We start from the raw sequence: 20144 nt of genomic DNA on the forward strand, positions 1-20144 counted from the left end.
TGCCACAAACAACGATGTCTGGCTAGTCAAATGGTTAATAAGATGTCCTGTGATGGCTATGGCGGAGTAGGGAACACCACGTTGGATTTGGCACAAGAACACATCGACTGGCACTGTTGATCGACTTTCACTATGGCTCTGAACTCTCCCCCCTCGCTGGCCCAGCATGTGGGCGATAGTATTTTGCCCAGTTTCCCAGTCTTCAATCGCTTGTTGTTTCTGGCCCTGAAGTCTAACCACCTTGCGATTAACGATGTTACATACGGCGACCGGGCAACCTATGAGGAATTACTTTCAGACGTGCTACACCTGCGCAACGCTATACGCAACAGTCTTAACCCATCGCTGCAAGCTAAACTCCTCCGCGGAGACAGGGTTTGTATCAATATACTTGCCCCCGGTGGGTATGAGTTTTCCGTAGCATTCCTAGCTGTTGCAGCCCTAGGCGCGATCATAGTGCCAATCTGTAAGTACCATTTACCGTAAGTTCTTGACGAGAATCGTAACCACTAACAAGCTCACGCATATAGCCGTCGCAGTCCCACTCGAGGAGGCTATCTATTTCGCCAATACCTGTCGCTCTGTTGCTATTGTCTGTGCCTCAAAATACACTAGTCTGGCCCAGGAAGTGTCGTCGCAGCTCCGTGCAAGCCATGAGCCTAATTTCACGACCTTTCAGGTCCGGCCTCACCTAGGAAAGTCCCTAATCCCCGCCGAGAAGGTCGTCATTTCTTCCGATCATTCCCTCGATTATGCTAGCCCAGGGCTCGCCATCTTCACCTCGGGAACCAGTGGGCCGCCAAAGTGCGCCGTGCGGCGCCGCGCCTTCCTGGACATGATGGCCCACGGGATAGCGCAGTTATACGACCTCTCGGAAGGTGATGTCGTCCTGCATACGCTGCCTGTGCACCATGCCACGGGGATTGGGATAAGCTTCATGCCATTCCTGCTGGCCGGTGCCACAATTGAGTTCCAGTCCTCTGGGTTCAATCCCGCGCAAATCTGGGAGCGTTGGCGAAAGGGCGGCTTGACGGTTTTCTCGGGCGTGCCTACAATGTACCTGCGGCTGATGAAGCATTATGAAGAGGTTCTGTCACAGCGTGCCGATGTCAGCGAGTATGCAAGCGCGGCTGGTGCCTTTCGACTCATGATCTCGGGCAGTGCGGCACTTCCGTTCTCCCTACAGGTAAGGTGGCAGTCGTTACTGCAGGGGAAGAGGATCCTCGAGAGGTACGGGGCCACTGAGTTTGGCAGTGTTTTCAGTGTTAGACCTGGCGATATGAACAACCCGGATGTATGTTTTCTTACTAGTCTCCGCCGGGAGACCAGATATGCTGATTTCAACTAGGGGTCTGTGGGCAGAGTCTTTCCAGGAGTGGAGGTCAAATTATCAAACGGGGATGAGGGCGAGATTCTGGTGAAAAGCCCTCACATGTTCTCAGAGTGTGTTGCTGGATATAGTCCATCTTCTAATGTAACCCCTAACTGAGACGGTTTAGGTACATGTTCGATCCCAAGGCAACTACAGCGGCATTTACGCCAGACGGCTGGTACAGAACCGGCGACGTTGGTAGGCGTGAGGGGGACTATTACTTCATTCTTGGTCGAGCCTCAATAGACAGTAAGCGTCGGCCCTGGTCACTGCCCTCTCCTAGCAGCCATTAACGAGACAGTTATTAAATCTGGTGGATACAAGATATCTGCCCTCGATATTGAACGCGAAATACTGGGGTTGCCATACGTCAGTGAGGTTATGGTTGTTGGGGTGGAGGACGAGGAGTTTGGACAACGCGTTGCTGCTGCTGTTGTTCTGAATAAGAACGTGAGTATCCATCTCNGACGAAAAATATGTCCCACTAAAGCTTCCATGACTGCATGATAGACATTTCCACTCAGCATCAGCAAATTGCGAGCAGACCTCCGATCGCGGCTAGCTGGATATAAATTGCCCACTGTCCTACGGGTCGCCAGCGAATTGCCAAAGAGCCCGTCCGGGAAGGTTGTTAAAAAGACTTTAAAGAAACAATTTTTCCCTGAGGGGGGTCATCCGGACATTCAGTCCTGGAGCTTTGTGAAATCCAAGATGTGATGCCTTATATATTTTGTCTAGAAACGATTTTGACAAAGCCCCTAGAGTTTTGCTGTGGGAGCGACGAGGTACCAACTTGATATATTTTCTAGTGATTTGAGTACCATCAAGTATTTCCTTAATTATCCCTTATAGGTGCCAGATATTCATGTTACAGCCTTATTACGTGGATGTCTCTTGCTGCGAAAACTTTATATACGCTGGTATTTCGGGGTTGATCGTAATCTGCCAACCGGCATATATGTTGACAGACAGCTGTGCCGTTATTGAGTGTAGATTTGTACGCCGTCTGCCCATCATATTAGATTCGTCACTGCCCTGTCGTAAGGATTATTGGGGCGTGGCTCAGGTGACGTCTTAGCTCCCACTCACACAACTCATTGACATAACATTGAAAGCCGATGATTTAATCCATGAATGAAATTTCTCTAGAAAACACAGGCAGGATGCGTTATAACTTAACCCGCGGCTGCCTCGAGACCTCCCTCCCATGCACACAGCTAATCCGCTGAAAGGCCAGCAGTGCCTCCCCATACAACTCGCTTCTCAAAAGAGGATAAACACCCATCTTAGACCCGCCCTTGACGCGACTGGCTAGCGCTAATGCTGCCCCCCTCATGTCCCCTGGTGCGGCAACAGCGTCCACTATGCCAGCCTCACACGCCTCTTTACCCGTAAACCTATGCCCCTCGAGTAGAACCCTCCGCGCCACACATGGTGCGAGCTTTGCACGTAGGAGACTACCCATCCCATCAAAGTGCAACCCCAGGCGTACAGGAGGCATGCACCAAAATCCGTGGTGGGAGTTCATGATTCGGTAGTCATGCGCGAGGGTCAGGAGGCAAGCCCCTCCGAAAGTATGGCCAGTGATCAGGCAGATTGTTGGGAAAGGAAAGTCGAGGATTGTCCGCAGCAGCTTTATTGCATCAGTTAGTACTTACGATACTCTCTCGAAAGCAGCCGGGTACTTCGCGGGAAATGGATAAGGTAACTCACAGGATAAAATCCATCCGTACTAGCAAAGGGGTTGGTCTCTCGCTCGTCGAGGTCTAGGCCCTACACCCATGTTAGCCCGATAGCAGCTGGAGTAGGTGCTCTGTGAACCCACCGTCGTAAAATATTTATCATCCCGTCCTTGAAGTATGACGGCTCCCTCAGCGTCCGGCGTCTGGGAGAGCCGATGTTCAATCCAGCGGTAGGTCTGAATGAGCGCCTGGCATAGATTCGCAGTTAAACGGTTTTCAGGTGGCTTTTGTAAAGTGATGACGAAGACGGGACCCTCACGGGCGACGTGTAGGTGATCTGTCACCGTGAGGAGGTTCATAGTACGCAGTATCAAGGTTAGGAGATTCGGACGCAGGGGATATAACTGTAGTTGCACGCAGGTATTCTACCGAATTAAACAATCTTATATGCGATTATACTGGAAATACAGTGTCTTGGCTGACCTTGGAGAATCACCGAAAATTTCACCGAAACACCGTGTTTACGCCTTCTGCGCCGTCGGAGATCCGCGTGGTACTGTGTTAGTCGCTGCCGCAGCCTTGTTAATAGGGTTGCTTATTGTAGTTGCCGAAGACAAGCCCTTTCGCTCAGTGGTGGTTTCAATAAACAGCCGACGCATGAGTTACTTGTTTTCACGCGGCCTGTGATAACAAAGCATGGGCGATGCTCCTAAGAGATCCGGTCTACTATTTACGTTCACATTTGAAATTTCCTTCACGCTTACACCTTGAGGCCAGCAAGGTGGGGATTTGGAGTCTTAGGTCATGCTTTAAGCTAATCATAGTCGCCCGGGGGACGGCACTCAACTCATCTCAAGCCGTGTTCAGATCTACACCTACTTTTTTTGTCCCACCGGGGTCTGCGTGTTTATGCGCTTGGACTTAACGTTCAGACGTCTGACAGATCGGTGTTCTGGACAGTATGACATCTCAGTTCTCAGGCTTGCCCTGGACGCGGGAAGCAGAATGTACAAATCCAGACGGCGACAAAATAACCTGCAGGGCATGGACATTGTAGAAAAGTCGAACCAGCTTATTCTGCGAGTGTGCCAGCTATGAGCCCGTCTTGCCAGGCGCAGATCCCCAGTAATTCTCTTGACTACTCTAAATACTCAGGACTTTCCTTAAATGCCTTGGAATAACTTGGTTCGTGGCCAAGTAGGACCCGTGCGCCCTTTCTCTCCACCAAATTCTTTACAAATAGTCTGCTCCTCCACCAGGCGTTATAGTCCCTCATCAACCTACCTGCCGGTCGACCATCCTCGTAGTTCTCCTTGACATGAAACAAATCAGCAGTCAAGACACTTGTGCCACTGTGCTGCATCTGCAGCTCCATCACGACACTCCCATCTGTGTGTCCGGGACAACGGTGGAGTGTAATCCCGGGGAAGATCTGGAAATGATCGTCTGCGAAGGTGCGCCACTTAAGCCGCGAGATGTCCAGATAGTGCTTGGAATAGAGTGATGGTTCTATGCCTGTTGCGGCTGCCCAAAAGGCGTTCTTGAACTCCGCTTCGTGGACCCAGATCTCAACATCTGTGTTCGGAGTCAGTCCCTTTGTTTCTTTCAAGCACAAATGCGGGTCCTTAATTACCTTTGTCCAGAAAATGCTCCAGACCGCCAGCGTGATCAAAATGCAAATGGCTGAGAATAACTCGTTTCACATCTTTAATAGACCCGGCGCCCGTTGCTTCAATAGCAGCGGGCAAACTGTTGGTTTCTTTCCGCCAGACCCGGGGCATACATTCAGTCATGCCATGGTCCCAATTTGCGATTGCATCTTCGCATGACCCGGTATCAAATAAAATAAGACCGACGGATGGTTGCTGGATGAGCGCAGCAAACATGACCAGTGAGCGTCGCTCGTGTTGCTGCGGCGGGAGATGTGCCGGGAAGACGTTCGCTCCGTAAAGAACGCCCGAGGCATCAGTGTCGAGACTGCCGAGGTCTAGTATCTGTCCAGGATATATTTGTATTAAGTTCGTAGACCACAAGTGTTTGGGGGTTGAATACCCATAGTTTGGAGCCATCGGGCATGCATGACGGCGGGAGAACAGACATTGTAAACGGGATATCACCAGTCTGGAGTCGTAGGTTGCGAGAGCGACTCCCAACACCTTGCTGTTGGAGCGCGGATATTTCTGATTATTTATACGCCATTAATCGATGCACTCTAGGTAGGAATTGCAATCAATGCCGCAAAGTTGTGATATTTCGCCGAATCACCGTCATTTCGCCGGCGCAATCATCGCCGGTAGTGAAGGCTTGCGCAGGGACCAGTCCTTGTGGGGTATCAATATGACCAGGCTCTCCATGACAGCATCCAAGTTATCACCTACTGATTATAAATGCTCCTCCTCCCTACCCCGCTTAAACGAAAACCATTCCATGGTGTCAGGCAGTTACTGTTTCTGATCCCCACCTCCTCTTTTCACACCGCTACCAGGACACGACACTTGGATTGCATACATCGCCATGTGCTCTGTGGGAGTGATTGGCCTTGGGGCAATGGGGGGCGCAATTGCTCTCCGTCTTACGCAGACTGGTTTCGACGTCCGCGGATACGATATCAGTCAACCCGCCATCGACCGCTTTGCTTCTCTGGGTGGCACAGCATCCTGCGATCTCGATTTGGTGACCGCTGCGAAACTTGTTATCACGAGTCTGCCAAATGATGAGATTCTGTGGTCCGCCCTTCGATCTGGCTTAATGGGCAAGCTACGGCCTGATCAGACTCTAATCGAGATGAGCACAATTCTGCCGCAGACAATGACGGATATTGAGCGTGCGCTAAAGGAGGAGGTACCCGGGATTGAAATCGTCGATGCGCCTCTAAGCGGTGGCCCGAACGAGGCGAGGGAGGGGAAATTGAATATGCTTGTGGCAGCCGAGGGACAACTCCGGCCGGACACGAATGCTTTGCTGTCCAAGTTGGGCACAGTGGATATGTTGGGGTCGGTTGGTAACGGCAAGGCCTTGAAATTGGTCAACAATATGATCTCCCTTGGTATTGCAGCTGTCGCTACCGAAGGGTTTCAGCTTGGGGTAGAGCTGGGCCTCGACCAGGAGACCATATATAAGGTCTTGTGCAAGTCGAGTGCTAGTTCAAAGATGTTTGGCAAACGTGGGGCTTATATCCTGGAAAATGACTTCGCTGCCCGGTTCGCTATATATCTGGCCGAAAAGGATACTCGTCTTGCGTTGCAGACGGCACATAACCAGAGGTTCCCGACTCCTATACTGGCCAACATACATCAACGATATGAGTCCGCAATAGCTGGGAGGCTGGATAAGGAGGATATTGCTGCCCTGGTAAAGCTATACAGGAAGAAAGGCGAGACTGGCTGATAATGCCGTTGCGGACTTCTTTCTCATCCCTGTGAACTTTTACTCGCTCCGAATGCATGGTTTCAATTAGTAGGAAACCCTAGTCACATGTTTATGCATCATTGTGATTCTCTGCCATCTGACGGGCGTGGTAACCTTGTGAATAAGTATAAATGCCAATCCAGGAGAATGCCAACGCAATTCAAGAGCGGAATTTAAGTAAGGACATTGCTCTTATGCTTTACGTAGGACCGCCGTCGTGGATATATATTTATACCGTAAGCGCATCGAGCCAATGCTATGGATTATTAGATATAAACACATGATATATTAAGAGTAATAATATAGTTATGTATTTAATAAAATCAACCACTGGTTCTCCCATTAAGAGCTAACGGCACTCAGAAGACATTTATATATTATATAATAGCTGCTCGGCGGCCGCAGCACGCCTCAGATTCACAATTCGGCGCTGGTGTATACAGGACCTAATATTGTTATTACTAGGGTTACTCTAGTACACCACAACGGAGCGGCTGCTAAAGTTAGGGTGGGGTTAGAATGCGCCAGTAAATGTAAAGCCCGTTCAGAAGTGACATCGCCTTACTTTTTGTCAGTAATTGGGGGTCTTTCAAAGAAATTGTGAACAAACCTCTATTTTGTTAGTTCCATGCAACTGCAGTTATCTAGTGCGAGAGGCCAGGGAGGGTATGAAAGAGAGCTAGCTAGCTTCTAGGGGATATTATCTAACAGACCAGCTTCCTCTGTCATTTCTCTTACGTTGTGGGTGCTAGTCGGCTTTTCTTTCGCAGTCGGCGCCCAAATATCATGAATAGGACTGGAATTGGAACCATGACGGTGGCCAGGCAGCCTAGGAGAGTTCCAGCCCATTGTATGCGCAGATTACCGAACATCTGGGGGGTGAAGAGAGGGAAACAGGCGCCCACTGCTGAGCGCATCATCGTATTGGCGGCGAATGCTGATGCAGAACTGTAGAATACTAGTTAGCATTTAGGTATCACGAAAGGGCCCCAGGGGCGCACAAGTTGCTATAGACATCAAGCAGGTAGTTGAAGCCCTGCACAAAGATTGCCATGAGACCAAACCCCACAAATATGCCAGAAAATACAGGAGCAAGCCAGTGGATTGAAGAATTCCAGGCCGTCCAGCCAAACCTAGAAATGGTTTAGTATGCTTTGAGAAAATAAGCGGCAAAAATAAGTGACAGACCAGAATAGACCTGCTGCAAAGACTACACCTCCAACAATACAGGGAGTCAGGCGCCACTCAGGGATTAGGGTGCCATTATTTGCCGCCCTCTTCTTCGAGTGTGTCTTCTGCTGCATGAGAACAAATGCGCCACCCACCAACTCGCCAACAATCAGGCCAATAAATGGCAGCCCGTTCACACCTGTGGCCATCCCATACACACCTTGGAAGATTATCAGATAAGCCACCAGAAGACAATAAGATAGCCCATATATAAACGACATGTATAGGGTTAAAAGGAACGCAATTGGCTCTGTAAACAGGACTTGCAAGGGCCGGGCGAAGTTCTTTGTAACCAATTCCTTGAGGTCAACCTCCTTCTCATCTTGTTTAGCATGGATACCCCAGTCCCGAGTCTGGCGTCGCAGAATCGCTGCTTTCTCAGTTAGAATAACAGGGGGGCATGTCTCTCACACGAGGAGTAGCATAAGAACTAAGCTGAAGAACCCTACAAAAGCCGGGGTATGGAGTGTCCAGCGCCAGGCCAGGTAGCTAGCTGCCGTAAAGCCACCAATATTTGGCGCAGTGAATGGGCCAGTAAAAACAGCCATAGTATAGGTAGCAATAGCGATGCCGCGTGTCTCACTGTCAAAAAGGTCACGCATAATGGCTTGTACTAATGTAATAACACTGGCAGCAAAGAATCCCGCAAAGAAACGCGTAAGCATGATTGTTTGAAGGTCTTTGCCAGTGGCGGATGCGATTGTAAAGATATCAAACCCCAGCATCCCGATGAGCATCGGCCACCGCCGTCCAAACAGTTCCGAAAAAGGAGCCCATATAGTTGGGCCCGCCGTGAAGCCAAGCACATAGAGGGTCGTGCCCAATGCAGTCACCTCCCCGCTCACGTGGAATTGCTGGGAAACTTCGGTGGCGGCCGTGGCAAATATGGCACTTCCATACGCAGTAACAAGGGCGCAGAAAGTAAGGAGCGATGCAATCACGACCCTATCTCAATTAGAATTGCCAATAGAAGGAAGCCTGGAATTGAACATATACCTCCTGCCCATCGGCCAGTTGTGGGGGTGTATGGGGTCGTCGGGTCCATCGAACTGGACCACGTACATTTCCGGATCCGGGAGAGCCAGAGGATATGGCCTTCCACCCCCCATTGGCAGCCATTTCTCTTTCTCAATGCGATCTCGGTTTGACCCGACCGTGTGTTGGTGCTGCGATTCATTGCGTTTCCGAACTTTCTCGCCTGGACTAGTATCCGTCGACGAGCGATCCCCGCCAGTCGAGCTGGGGCTTTCAATGTCGCCGGGACTCATCTGGGAGACGGAACTGACCGGGGGTACTTCCAATGCTAATTCGCAGACTTGATAGAATATAACCGCCGCGGTGCTTTATAACATCCCATAGACCTGTCTTACAATGGCATCAACAATATACATACCAAGCTCGTCATCCATGACGTCCCAAAGATGTTCGGGGAACCTGCAAGCGAGAGAATCAATAGTCAACTAGTACAAGGTATTGTTGGATGACATCACGCTCCTAGAACGGCGTACCACTGCAGTGCCGATATGGGTACAGGATATTATGGCCTTTTTTTTTTTTTTTTCTGCAGCACCATACACGGATTCCAGTAGTCTAAACAAAAAGATCAAGTTACAACTTGGCTAAGTCCTGGCCGAACGCCCCTCCGCCTCTGGGCTGGGTATAAACTCCAGCCCATCATCCAAATTGCCACGTCTCGCAAATCGCAAGTCGGCAACATAATTGTCTCGCGGCTGCCAGGCACCTCGGTCGCCGGCTTTTGGCAGTCCTCGCTCAGCGACAGCAACGTAGGTAGCGTTGATATTCAAGAGTTTACGCTGCCCCAGGGTGCTCGCTTCTTTTGGTTCCAGTCGCGGTATGAGTGCAATCATCTGGCGTGACTGCAGCGTCCTAAGCAACCGACACACGAGCTGGGCTGCCGTGTCTGCTCCTAGAGTCCATGATGCATTGGTTAGCCAATGATGAATACAGCATTCGGTAGGTCCTGCATCATAACTCCCTTCCACAGATATTTGGTGCTAATGTCGACCTTCTCGCCGTCTACAGCGAGCGTTGCGCCTCCAGCCATCTGGAGCTTTAGGCCAGTTGCGGTGATGATGATATCTGCTTCAAGACACTCGTTGGAGTTCAATAGGATGCCGTTCGTATTGACGGTCTTCACGGTATCGGTTCGCACGCTCGCCCTACCGGACTGTAAGCTGCGGAAGAAGTCGCCGTCTGGGCAGAAGCAAAGCCGTTGGTCCCAAGGGCTGTAACGGGGACTAAAGTGGGGATCTTGCGGAATATGCTCCGGCAGCTCCTGGCGCATCGCGCGTGTAATCATCCAACGTGAGAACCGAGGGAACCCGCGGCAGAAAGGATAGAAGAGCCGTGAGGTCCAGAACCAGAGAATGCGCTGTAGATGGTGGTAGGTACGGGGTGGTAAGATATAGGAAAGCCAGCGTGTGGGACTGCGGTTGGACAGTGACATTATGTAGGTAGGGCTTCGTTGCAGCATGATGACATGCTTTGCCTGTTCCGCAAGCTTTGGGAGCAGTGTCACAGCAGTAGCACCGCTGCCGATGATGATGATTTTCTTATCTTTGTAATCCACATCCTGGGGCCAAAATTGTGGGTGAACTACCTGGCCTTTTGAAGCTCTCCAGGCCAGGTATTCTCGTCTTTAACAGTTCGTTGTAGTCGTAGTAACCCGTTCCAAACACCACGAAGCGGGCTATGTAGGTCTTGAAGTTCGCACAGCAGTCCACTGTCAGGGACCATTGATTATCGGAAGATGACCATTCTGCAGCACACAATCGATTCCTGTACTGGATATGAGATTCGATGCCGAATTCCTTTGCTGTGCCACGTACATAGGATTGAATGGAATCTCCGCTTGCGATAGGGTTATCCTGCTTCCAGGGATTGAAGGCAAAACCGAAGGTGAAGAGGTCCGAGTCAGACCGAATACCTGGGTACTTGAAGAGATCCCAGGTGCCTCCAATGTCGTTACGAGCCTCGAGGATTGTGTAGCTGAGTGAAGGCAGCTCGGTCTGCAGGCGGTAGGCGGCATTGATGCCGGAGATACCGGCACCGACGATGACCACGTCAAAACGAGGCGCAGTTTCCTGGTTCATATCGGCTGGTGGAAGGTAGGGGAAATCAAAATAAAATGGAGAGTAGGCCTTGCTGCAACTACTCTGTCGAGCTTAAATACACATGATCTTGTTTCGCTCTCTCCTCGAACAGGCATCGGATGATAGGGTTGCTCAACATATATATATGTATTGGATATATATATATATATTGGTTTCGCAAAGCCTGCTCGAGTGGAGTTGGGTGAGCGCTTGTTCTCTATCCCGGTCTCTGCGAGCATGCTGCTGACCGCAGCTTGGGGGTATTTCCCGAATCGCTTTTCTCCCCCAATCAGCCATGTTTTCTCCACATTGATCTACTTCTCCAGATGATCGATAGCACACATATGGGACCAGTTGAGCACCTTGATTGGGTAAGACCTCGGCATGTCTCCGTCGCATGCGGTGGGGGGAAGACGAGTGATCGCTCTCTTGCCCGGCGAGCTGCGGCCAACCGGCAGGATCTGACAGGCCCTTGTTCAAGGTCCGCTCGGTATACTAATTACTATTTAGACTCAAGATCCGCTGCAGTGGTCCACTACCTTTCCAGCCATTGGCTCTTTGGGTTTGGATCACTCATCAACTTCGCTCTTTCCTCGGCTTCCATTACAATTTTCTCTTGCATGAGAAAACAGTATACCCTCGCAAGAATATACCAATTTGGTCAGGACCGGGAAGCGCAACATACCTGCGTCGTGTTTTATTAATTTGTTGCAGGTCTACGACAGTGACTCGTGGTATAACGCCTTGAGTGGTCTGTTTTTAAAGCCGTTGTATCCCCTTATATATGTTTACAATAAACGGTCACTTCCAGCGTCGCACACAATCTACTGCAGGATGGGCTTTGTTTTACCCAAAACCGCCCTGCTGGCATTGTTCGCGGCGACACAGGCCGTCTTCGCACAGCATGTCGCCGCGCGATATTCGACCTCGTTTGGCCTCCGTGACATGCTCATAGCGGCGTTACTGCTGGATCTGCTGGCCTGGACAGTCTACGCAGTCTTTGTTTACCCCAGATTCGTTAGCCCGCTTCGGAATGTTCCATGTGCGAAGGTATTTTCTTGACACCGGGACATATCACTCGACAAACGCTAACCGATTGCCTTTTTAACGCAGGGTGCTCTCCCCATCGTCGGTCATTCTCTCACACTCCTCAGAGATGCACGTGGTGAAGAGGCACTAAGAATATGCCGCGACACCCCCAATAGTGGGCTCATTCGACTCAAGGGGCTTTTCAACTCCGATCAACTGATGGTAACCAGTCCAAAGGCTTTGGCTGAGGTTCTGGTCAAGAATCCTTATGACTTTCCAAAACCAGAGCGCAGTCGGAGGTTCCTTCGTGTTGGGATTGGGGATGGCTTGGTTGTTGCTGAGGGCGCATTCCACAAACATCAGCGCAAACATTCAATGCCGAGTTTTACCTTTCGCAAAATAAAGGAACTCTATCCCCTATTCTGGCAGAAGTCTGTGAAGATGACACAGCTAATCGATAAAGAGGCCTTTGGTGATGCGACTGGGCCTCCATTCGGGTTTACAGATGTTGATCGGTGGGCACCAAAGGCCACTCTCGATATCATCGGTGTCGCAGGCCTGGGTCGCGATTTCAACACCCTTGAAAATTCTACCGATCAGATAGCGGTGCTATATGAGCATATCTTTACGCCAACGGATGGAACTAGGATGGTGGCAGCGTTTCTTGTGCTCTTTGGTGTGCGCCTGACACGATGGCTAGCCCCGTCTGCGTCGGCTCCCATATTCGATGCGGTCAGTGGCATACGTGAGCTGTGTAGTCAGTTCATCCGGGAGAGAAGAGAGGAGTTGAAGCATGCAAGCGACCTAGCAGTGGACACTTTATCCTCACTTATCAAGGCCGATGTGTTCTCCGACCACGAACTGATTGACCAACTACTAACTCTCATAGCAGCTGGGTGAGTCGCCTCTCCTCCACGTATATAATACTATGCAACTAACAGATCCAATAGACACGAGACAACTTCTGCAACCTTTACATGGATTGTATATCTTCTCACACTTCATCCAGACATTCAGACACGTCTTCGTGCCGAAGTACAAGCGGAACTCCCAATTTCCGCTTTCACAGGGGAGTTGGAAAACGACCTTGACATTGCAGATACCCTCGAAGCTCTTCCTCTACTGAATGGCGTCTGCAGCGAGACCCTTCGAATGTTTCCGCCTGTTCCGACGACAATGAGGCAGAGCAGCAAGGATACTACTCTCTTGGGTCAGCCTATTGCTGCTGGGACAATCCTCACAGTGGCGCCGTGGGCAATCAATAATAACCCCGAGCTCTGGGGTCCAGACGCGGACAAATTCAAACCAGAGCGCTGGATTAACTCGCACACAGGCAGACCGAACCAGACAGGAGGCGTGGACACCAATTACGCCTTCTTAACCTTTCTTCATGGGCCACGCAGTTGCATCGGCCAAGGCTTTGCGCGCGCCGAGCTGAGGGCTTTACTGGCTGCCTTTGTAGGCACGTTCGAGTGGACTATGGCGGATCCCAAGGAAGAGATAACCCCAGCGATCGTCATTACAGTCAAGCCGAAAAATGGACTGAAGATTAAGCTACGTCGGGCAGGTAGTGGTAGATAGTTAGATTGAGGATCTATTCAAGGATGGGGTTCCTTCGAGAGCTCGACCTGACGTGCTAAATGCAGGCTAACTTTCAATGCTTGGGGCTTCCACAAGATGCGGTTAACCGGTTAATGTATGTCCTTTTCTTTGGCAATATACAAAATCATCCAGTAAGCTAGCATATCTGCAAACGGGTATCCTTATATAGGTGTCGACGTCAGCAAGAGAAGTGGCACCGCCTTGACCGCGGATTGTATGAGACAATGGTAAATGTATAGGGTTGGCAAATTTAATATGGAAGATCTCTCGTACGGTGAATAGTGGGTGGGGTCCTTGTAACGTGGTGCTACCAGAGCATATGTGTTTACAGGATGATTAGTATGCAGATTACCGCCCCAGGTTTAATGGCACTATAGCCACCTCACAAATGCTACTGATCACACACTCTGCATTCGGGCCGTCTGCTATTTCTATATCTTCGCTCATTGGATGAAAGGATAGTACACATAATTGACATGACGCGCAAAGCCTGCTCTCGCCTTTTGCTCCAATGTCGACTACTGCAACATCGGACATATTTGGCGCACCCTACAACCCCATCCTCGCTAGTCTCTCCTGTCCTTTATCCGTGAAAAGCAACACTCCATTCCAGTACCCAACGGCCCAGATCATCGGATATCGCCAATGGAACCACAACGGGTGTTCCGAAGCCCCGAACCACCCAAAATGCCTGTCCAGGCTATAGCACAGATAGTTGCATGTGCTGAGAACTAGCAGTGCAAGGATTCCGGTGAAGTGGGCGGCCTTCTTGCCGTAATAGTGGTCCACGATAAAGCAATTGATCAAGCCCCCCATTGAGCCACCCATACCGAGAGGGCAGAAGACAAGCGTCCACATGACTTTGTAGAAGAGGTCGCGGGTACCAGTCATGATGAAGACACCGACAGCCAGAAAGATGGTTTCGGCGAAGAGCGAGGCCAGCCAAAAGAGGAGAAAAGGACGGAGGTAAATGATGCGTCGTTTTTGCGCCGTTTTGATGTCTGTTTCGCCGGTGATGATCGGTTGGTAAGCGTTTGATGCCATGATGACAGCTTTGCTATACAGGAACAAGATGATTTGGGTTGGAGGGTGGTGTATACTTCTACAATATCAAACTACTCCTTTTATAGAGTCATCTGGGTAGATTCCCTCACTTGGAAAAAGCCTAGAGGTGAAGTTAGGTTGAACATGACAGAGTTCCGCAACCGAGGCTTTTGCCCTCGGATGATTAGGTTAACTATCTAACTATTCGGTGATGAGTGATCATTCCCGTGGCCGAAACGGAGATCCGCAGATCCCGTGGGGAAACGATGGCGGTTTTTCCATCCGGAGCTATATGCAGCGTCTTAGAAGCAGCCAGGTAAAACAGCGGAGAGAAACAAGAGGTATCTTTTTAATATACAAAGTATATATTTTAAAGGGATTATAGTAAAATGTAAAAACATAGAAATTAATACCGGATTAACTATAAATAACAGTATCTCAGTATATAATTAACTTATTTTTTAATAACTTCCTAGGAGGCGGCGTTGTTCTTAGGCAAAGTCAGGCTTTCCCTGCTGGTGGGCGAGAGAACTGAACCGTTGGCAGGGTCGGCGAAGTCATGACATGCATTCTGTCGCGGGACTGTATGATGTACTAATTGGGAGAAGACTCTTCACTACGGTAAAACCCCAACCCCAAAATATCTATACAGAGCTTATCCCCCCCACCATGTCCTGTCACTCGGGCTTCGAAGCCGGGATACACCACGCTGTATCGGCTCGCCCTCACTCTAAATTGCCTTAGAAGAAGTTGAACATCTCATACCCCGGAACACCCTCATAGGAAAGACCACCAACTGTACCATTGACAGTCCCAATCCAGCGCCCATATCCCGGTTTCGCCAAAGTAGCCAAGTTCGACGCGAGCTCCGCCTTCAACGTCCCCAGCTCACCACCCAGATCGACCTCAATAATGAACCCCTCGGGGAGTGAATCATTGCCCTGGGGTGGGAAGTGCACGTTTGGTCCTGTCGGGCGCACCTTCATGTTGTTGCATTCGGCATGTAGGATCTGTCCCTGGTAGGCGACGTAGCCACTGGCGTGCTCGTCCTTGCTCGGGGTGAGCGAGTCAAGCCAGACAAGGGAGTAGGGGCCCATGCGCGCGTGGCCCCAGTACCAGGCGCCGACGGCGTCGGTGAAGGGGATGACGCCCCAGTTCTACGGGGTATTAGCAATCTGTGGAACTCATCGATTGCAGTTGGGATAGCAGGGGTGTGGCTCGCACCTTATCATGGTATCCGGTTCCGATAAAACTCAAAGTCGAGCCGTGGACGGTCATGTTGACGGTCACGTCGGCGTCGGGGATGGAGTTGGCCCAGCCCACGCCGGGAAGAACCTCCATGATTTCGTTTGGGCGCTTAGGAGTGCAAGGGTAGTGAGGCGGAGCGACCTGCATCGGACACATATTAGCATTCTATCTCGAACTGAGTGGTGAAACCACAGGCCACTAACAGAGTGCATCGATAAAGTCCCCCCATAGCCCAGATGATTCGCGTCGAGCGTTATGAGATAATCTGACAGATCCGGACTCCCAGCCCAAGAGGCGCCGGTGCCATTCCACAGCCCGCTGGACCCGTCGCCCATGGCGGATACGATCGCATTGTCCGCGTACAGGAAGTCAGCGAAGGTGGTCCCGTTGGGGAAGGTGCCGGAGATCTGCACAAAGTCCTGGTTGGTGAAGTTCTCCGTCACAGCAAAGCCGGTCTTGTTTGCTTCAACGAAGTACGCGACTGCCAGGGAGGACACGCCGTCGGTGCCAATCGCGTCGAAGTACCACCAGTCATACGAGGAGGCATTTCCGGCTTGCACCTTGGGGCTGTCGAAGCCGTTATCGCAGGAGGTCAATCTCACGTCCGATAGGCCCTCGTCTGGCGTGGTTGCGTAGATTTGGATGCCTGGGATGCGCGGGCATGCCTGGTCAGCTATGGTTGGTCCGAGGACTAACGGAAGAGCGAGAAGATATGTTGGAAATGAAACCATTGTTCAGACTTGCTAAGATGATTGAGATGCTTGGTTACAGAGAGCAGAGCTGGTGAGTAAAGGTCGACATGGCTATTTATCTTTTGCAATGGAGTCCCGGGTTTCGGTATGTACCTAATTATGCATACGACGATGTGCACGACAGTATAAGAATTTGGTTTTGGATAGCATAGAACTCGCTGACTGATCTACAGTGCATCGGCGTACGACGTACTCTGGCATTGACAAGGCCATGAAGAATCAGCTCTCTGGTCTACTCGGTATATGGACGTTCCGGCATCCGAAGCAATAGCACGTAGTATGCGTCATGTTCCATGGATTACTCAGGGTTAGCTTGGTCATGGCTTACACACAAACTGCAGAGATCGCCGACTCGAAGTACGAATCTGTTGTCTTCAGGTAGTTATGCACCAATTGTCTGCTGTGGTTCCGACGGAATTGCATCTTCCGAGTACCAGGGAACATAAGGACTCAGTGTAGGGTTCGGATGGCGGTCGTGCCCCACTTGCGAGTCGCAGCTTCGACGTCGCAGATGGCCCACATCTTCCTCGATTGCCATCTCCGGAGCCTCCCCAACTTGCCATCCTGCTTGTGATAAAGGTCCAGAGCCCTTGGGGGATTTAAGCCTGCCGTTGGCGGTGCTTTACTTCATTCCATCGCGCAGTCACACTCACTCATTACTATGGCAACTCGATCGGTACTTATCACCGGAGTCTCCGGATATATGTAAAGATGAACCCTACGGACATTCGAGACAGTGTCTAACTCTTATGATTACAGTGGGGGCACTATCCTCTCCTCCATCCGTGAGGCTCAAGAGCCATGGCCAGCACAAATAGAGCTTTCAGCCCTGGTGCGAAGCGAATCTCAAGCCGACACGGTCCAGAAACTAGGCGTCAAGCCTGTCATGTTTTCCAGCTTCGATGAGACAGAGTTGCTGGAGAAGATCGCGGCGGACTTTGACGGTAAGCTTGCGCATCCCAAAGTAACCGACGCATGCAATCTGATCGCATGGGTTTCCTCCGCGCAGTCATCATCCATGCCGGCGCAGGCTGGCACACCCCCTCTGCCAAAGCGCTCATAGCCGGTCAGAGCATGAGGAAGATCAAGACCAAGAGTCCAGTCCACTATATCCAGATCTCCGGAACGTCCAATCTCAGTGACCGCCCCAGCACAGACGGCTATACTGACACCCACCGCTTCTCCGACGAGGAAGACATCTACTCCTTTGAAAAGTACCGTGAGTCCCGCGAAGTTTATCACCAGCGCACCACCGATATTACTGTCGTCGAGACTGGTGAGGCTGTTGGCGTGACGACATATATTATCATGGCGCCAACTATCTATGGCCAGGGTACTGGACCCTTTAACCGCTACTCTATTCAACTTCCTGCGATAATTGCCGACGCTTTGCAGTCCGGCACTGTCAGTGTTGTGGGAAAGGGAGACACTATTTGGAGTCATGTTCACGTCCGGGACGTGGCAGGGTTGCATATGACTCTGCTCGAGAAGATCTGCACAAATGTCACGATCCCGTCTGGCCGTAAGGGAATCTACTTCTGCGAGACCGGCGAGCATTCACACCGCGAGTTCTCGGAGCGGCTGGCCAGAGCCGCCCATGAGTTGGGGGTATTGCCGACAGCAGATGTCAAGGAGATTACTCTGGAGCAGGCGGGGGACAGGCTGGCCCTTGGCAGTGTCTCCAGAGCCGAGCTAGCCTTTGCCGCAAAGTAAGCTGTGTCCTTGTATGTATTAGGGAGATGATGCTAACCATATTCTCCTTCTTCCTTGTAGCGCTCGCACCAAAGCCGTGATCGGTCGTAAGCTGGGCTGGACCCCGTTGCATGGAGAGGAGTGGGAGAGTACGTTCCGAACCGAAGTCGAGGCATTCAAGAAGAGCCCCCCTGCTCCAAAGGAGATTCCCGAGTTTCTCAAAAAGGAATAGATGTGGCCGGAGTGTTTATCATAATTAGCCAGATATTATCGTCTCGGCAGAGCTGTTGAATTAATGCGCTTATGTGCTACGTCGGCACTGCTTCAGAGGGGCTATCAAGGATCGAATGGCCACCACGTAGGCCATCACGGTAGTCCAAATGAGGAAGAAAAGATCGATTGGCAATTGCTCGAAATAAGAAGAATGAGAATGATCAGAATGAATCGCTTAAAGTTCTGTACATCAAACGGATCGGCAGCCTGCTAAATACTAGCCAGCGACAATTCATCGTAACCACTGTCCAATCCTCAAGTCTTATTGATTGCGTCACCCGTGAGCGGTGGCTGCAATTCTTCGAGTCCAAGTTGACAAGTCTCCAACGACAATTCCGGCCATTCCCTTTCTGAGCCAAGGTGCCAGCTGCTCAGGTCGTGGTATCTGCTCTCAAACTCCGCAGAAAACGATAACGTGTCGGTTATAACCTGCTTGTGATAAACATCTCGCAATTCGAAAGGCCACTCAAACCAGATCCGGGTGCTAAACGACGCCGCACAGCTCTCGTCTACGTATTCCGTGCCGTTCAATATCCAGTAATCCCGGAACTGCGGCCTGTTTAATCAGGAAAAGCGTCAAGACAGATTAGGATGCCTTTGTGCTGCTCACCATGGAAAGAAGTCTAGGAATGGCTGGTGCATGATGCTAGCTTGTACCGGGCTTCGTAAATCCTTTAGTAAACTGGCCATGTTCCTTGCGCCTGTGAGACAAATTTGCGCTTACGTGGCTGACATGTATTCCGGAAGAGACGAGTCTCTGTGGGCAGCTCCAATTCTTTGCTTCAGGCGAGTAAGCAGACAGACGATCCCTGAGGGCATAACCAACAACCCACCAATAGCATGGATCTCATAAGGCGCAGCAGGCCGATTCGTGTAATAGGATCAGTCCTATAATACAAGCCCTCGTCCACGGTTTGAAGAAGGCCCCAGACTACATCGACCTCGGATCGAGCTGTGGCTGCTTTCCAGCCGTCGACAACCGCACGAATGCAGAAGTCATCGTCGGATGCCGGTGTCAAAGGCTTATCACCTAGAATCACCGGCGAAAAGGATTGAGCCAAACTCACAGCGTTGCCAAGCACCGCGAGGTAATTTCTCTCCCGATCCGAACACCTCAGGTCCATTCCAAAGAAGCCATTGCCTGCGGGGAGAGCATTCATTACACTGGCTGGTGTTCCCTCCTCGCCTGTGGGCTGACTGGCATTGGTATGCTGGCTTGACTTTTCTGATATCGAAGAAGACGGAAGAGCGCCGGCGGCATCTTGGGCGAGATTGGCTATCTTCCCCAGTGTTTCCTGTAAGTGGTTGATCTTTTCTTGTTGCTGAGTTAGTTGCTGGCCTAGGCTGTCTTGCCCGTTGGGTCCTGAAAGATCCTGGAGGGTTTTCTCTATGTATGCGATGTAGGCCTTAGTGCGAGCGCGGTTGTGTCGCTGCGCTTCGCGGTCTGCAGCCCGCTTCTTCTCCTTTGCTGCACTGACAGCCCTGTTCATCGTCTGGTGGCGTCGGTGGTGCAAGTTAGCCAGCTCTTTCGGCTGATGATCAACCCAGCCTGCACATTTCTTTACTAACTGATTATCATCTGTAGCGGTGTATTAGAGCTCTGGAGCTGGTGGATTGACGCAGTATGAGAAGGAAAGGAAGCTGTCCAAAGTGCGAAGTAACTTGGCCAACGTCTGTGGCTGCACGTGACCGGGCCTCG

General features: G+C 50.9%; 11 protein-coding genes across 11 annotated transcripts; 4 read left to right on the forward strand and 7 right to left on the reverse strand.

Moving 5' to 3' along the window:
* Nucleotides 1-132: 132 nt before the first annotated feature.
* ASPSYDRAFT_92929 (uncharacterized protein) lies at nucleotides 133-2089 on the forward strand (the record flags this gene model as incomplete). Its single annotated transcript, XM_040852751.1, has 6 exons — nucleotides 133-466; nucleotides 531-1294; nucleotides 1349-1443; nucleotides 1500-1621; nucleotides 1674-1822; nucleotides 1883-2089. 6 exons carry the CDS (start codon nucleotides 133-135, stop codon nucleotides 2087-2089), a joined length of 1671 nt encoding a protein of 556 aa, XP_040698697.1.
* A 451-nt stretch (nucleotides 2090-2540) lies between these two features.
* Nucleotides 2541-3413, reverse strand: ASPSYDRAFT_158847 (enoyl-CoA hydratase/isomerase family protein; the record flags this gene model as incomplete). The annotated part of the gene is made up of 3 exons (XM_040842765.1): nucleotides 2541-3005; nucleotides 3086-3145; nucleotides 3198-3413. 3 exons carry the CDS (start codon nucleotides 3411-3413, stop codon nucleotides 2541-2543), a joined length of 741 nt encoding a protein of 246 aa, XP_040698698.1.
* Nucleotides 3414-4192: 779 nt separating this feature from the next.
* Nucleotides 4193-5154, reverse strand: ASPSYDRAFT_159089 (N-acyl homoserine lactonase family protein; the record flags this gene model as incomplete). The annotated part of the gene is made up of 3 exons (XM_040842793.1): nucleotides 4193-4656; nucleotides 4688-5048; nucleotides 5107-5154. 3 exons carry the CDS (start codon nucleotides 5152-5154, stop codon nucleotides 4193-4195), a joined length of 873 nt encoding a protein of 290 aa, XP_040698699.1.
* A 414-nt stretch (nucleotides 5155-5568) lies between these two features.
* Nucleotides 5569-6441, forward strand: ASPSYDRAFT_34717 (NAD(P)-dependent oxidoreductase; the record flags this gene model as incomplete). The annotated part of the gene is made up of 1 exon (XM_040845275.1): nucleotides 5569-6441. The coding sequence occupies one exon, from the start codon at nucleotides 5569-5571 to the stop codon at nucleotides 6439-6441; it is 873 nt and encodes a 290-aa protein (XP_040698700.1).
* A 755-nt stretch (nucleotides 6442-7196) lies between these two features.
* Nucleotides 7197-8960, reverse strand: ASPSYDRAFT_60694 (MFS transporter; the record flags this gene model as incomplete). Its single annotated transcript, XM_040849888.1, has 5 exons — nucleotides 7197-7410; nucleotides 7464-7595; nucleotides 7651-8096; nucleotides 8124-8637; nucleotides 8689-8960. 5 exons carry the CDS (start codon nucleotides 8958-8960, stop codon nucleotides 7197-7199), a joined length of 1578 nt encoding a protein of 525 aa, XP_040698701.1.
* Nucleotides 8961-9258: 298 nt separating this feature from the next.
* On the reverse strand, nucleotides 9259-10805 carry ASPSYDRAFT_81153 (flavin-containing monooxygenase; the record flags this gene model as incomplete). The annotated part of the gene is made up of 3 exons (XM_040851077.1): nucleotides 9259-9599; nucleotides 9659-10328; nucleotides 10357-10805. The coding sequence occupies 3 exons, from the start codon at nucleotides 10803-10805 to the stop codon at nucleotides 9312-9314; spliced, it is 1407 nt and encodes a 468-aa protein (XP_040698702.1). The 3' UTR covers nucleotides 9259-9311.
* A 945-nt stretch (nucleotides 10806-11750) lies between these two features.
* On the forward strand, nucleotides 11751-13525 carry ASPSYDRAFT_208997 (cytochrome P450; the record flags this gene model as incomplete). Its single annotated transcript, XM_040843952.1, has 3 exons — nucleotides 11751-11855; nucleotides 11919-12730; nucleotides 12785-13525. 3 exons carry the CDS (start codon nucleotides 11751-11753, stop codon nucleotides 13413-13415), a joined length of 1548 nt encoding a protein of 515 aa, XP_040698703.1. The 3' UTR covers nucleotides 13416-13525.
* A 460-nt stretch (nucleotides 13526-13985) lies between these two features.
* On the reverse strand, nucleotides 13986-14480 carry ASPSYDRAFT_158909 (uncharacterized protein; the record flags this gene model as incomplete). Its single annotated transcript, XM_040842770.1, has 1 exon — nucleotides 13986-14480. One exon carries the CDS (start codon nucleotides 14478-14480, stop codon nucleotides 13986-13988), a length of 495 nt encoding a protein of 164 aa, XP_040698704.1.
* Nucleotides 14481-14952: 472 nt separating this feature from the next.
* On the reverse strand, nucleotides 14953-16488 carry ASPSYDRAFT_49051 (uncharacterized protein). The gene is made up of 3 exons (XM_040847763.1): nucleotides 15932-16488; nucleotides 15705-15869; nucleotides 14953-15637 (listed from the first exon to the last, which is right to left on the reverse strand). The coding sequence occupies exons 1-3, from the start codon at nucleotides 16457-16459 to the stop codon at nucleotides 15221-15223; spliced, it is 1110 nt and encodes a 369-aa protein (XP_040698705.1). The 5' UTR covers nucleotides 16460-16488; the 3' UTR covers nucleotides 14953-15220.
* A 59-nt stretch (nucleotides 16489-16547) lies between these two features.
* Nucleotides 16548-18404, forward strand: ASPSYDRAFT_60698 (NAD-dependent epimerase/dehydratase family protein; the record flags this gene model as incomplete). The annotated part of the gene is made up of 4 exons (XM_040849889.1): nucleotides 16548-16565; nucleotides 17214-17424; nucleotides 17490-18189; nucleotides 18254-18404. The coding sequence occupies 4 exons, from the start codon at nucleotides 16548-16550 to the stop codon at nucleotides 18402-18404; spliced, it is 1080 nt and encodes a 359-aa protein (XP_040698706.1).
* A 176-nt stretch (nucleotides 18405-18580) lies between these two features.
* ASPSYDRAFT_49054 (uncharacterized protein) lies at nucleotides 18581-20057 on the reverse strand. Its single transcript, XM_040847764.1, has 4 exons — nucleotides 19279-20057; nucleotides 19170-19225; nucleotides 19056-19106; nucleotides 18581-19001 (listed from the first exon to the last, which is right to left on the reverse strand). The coding sequence occupies exons 1-4, from the start codon at nucleotides 19933-19935 to the stop codon at nucleotides 18701-18703; spliced, it is 1065 nt and encodes a 354-aa protein (XP_040698707.1). The 5' UTR covers nucleotides 19936-20057; the 3' UTR covers nucleotides 18581-18700.
* Between the last annotated feature and the right edge of the window lie 87 nt (nucleotides 20058-20144).

Source organism: Aspergillus sydowii (genome assembly GCF_001890705.1).
Source record: "Aspergillus sydowii CBS 593.65 unplaced genomic scaffold ASPSYscaffold_12, whole genome shotgun sequence".
In the NCBI taxonomy this organism is placed as follows: Eukaryota; Fungi; Ascomycota; class Eurotiomycetes; order Eurotiales; family Aspergillaceae; genus Aspergillus; species Aspergillus sydowii.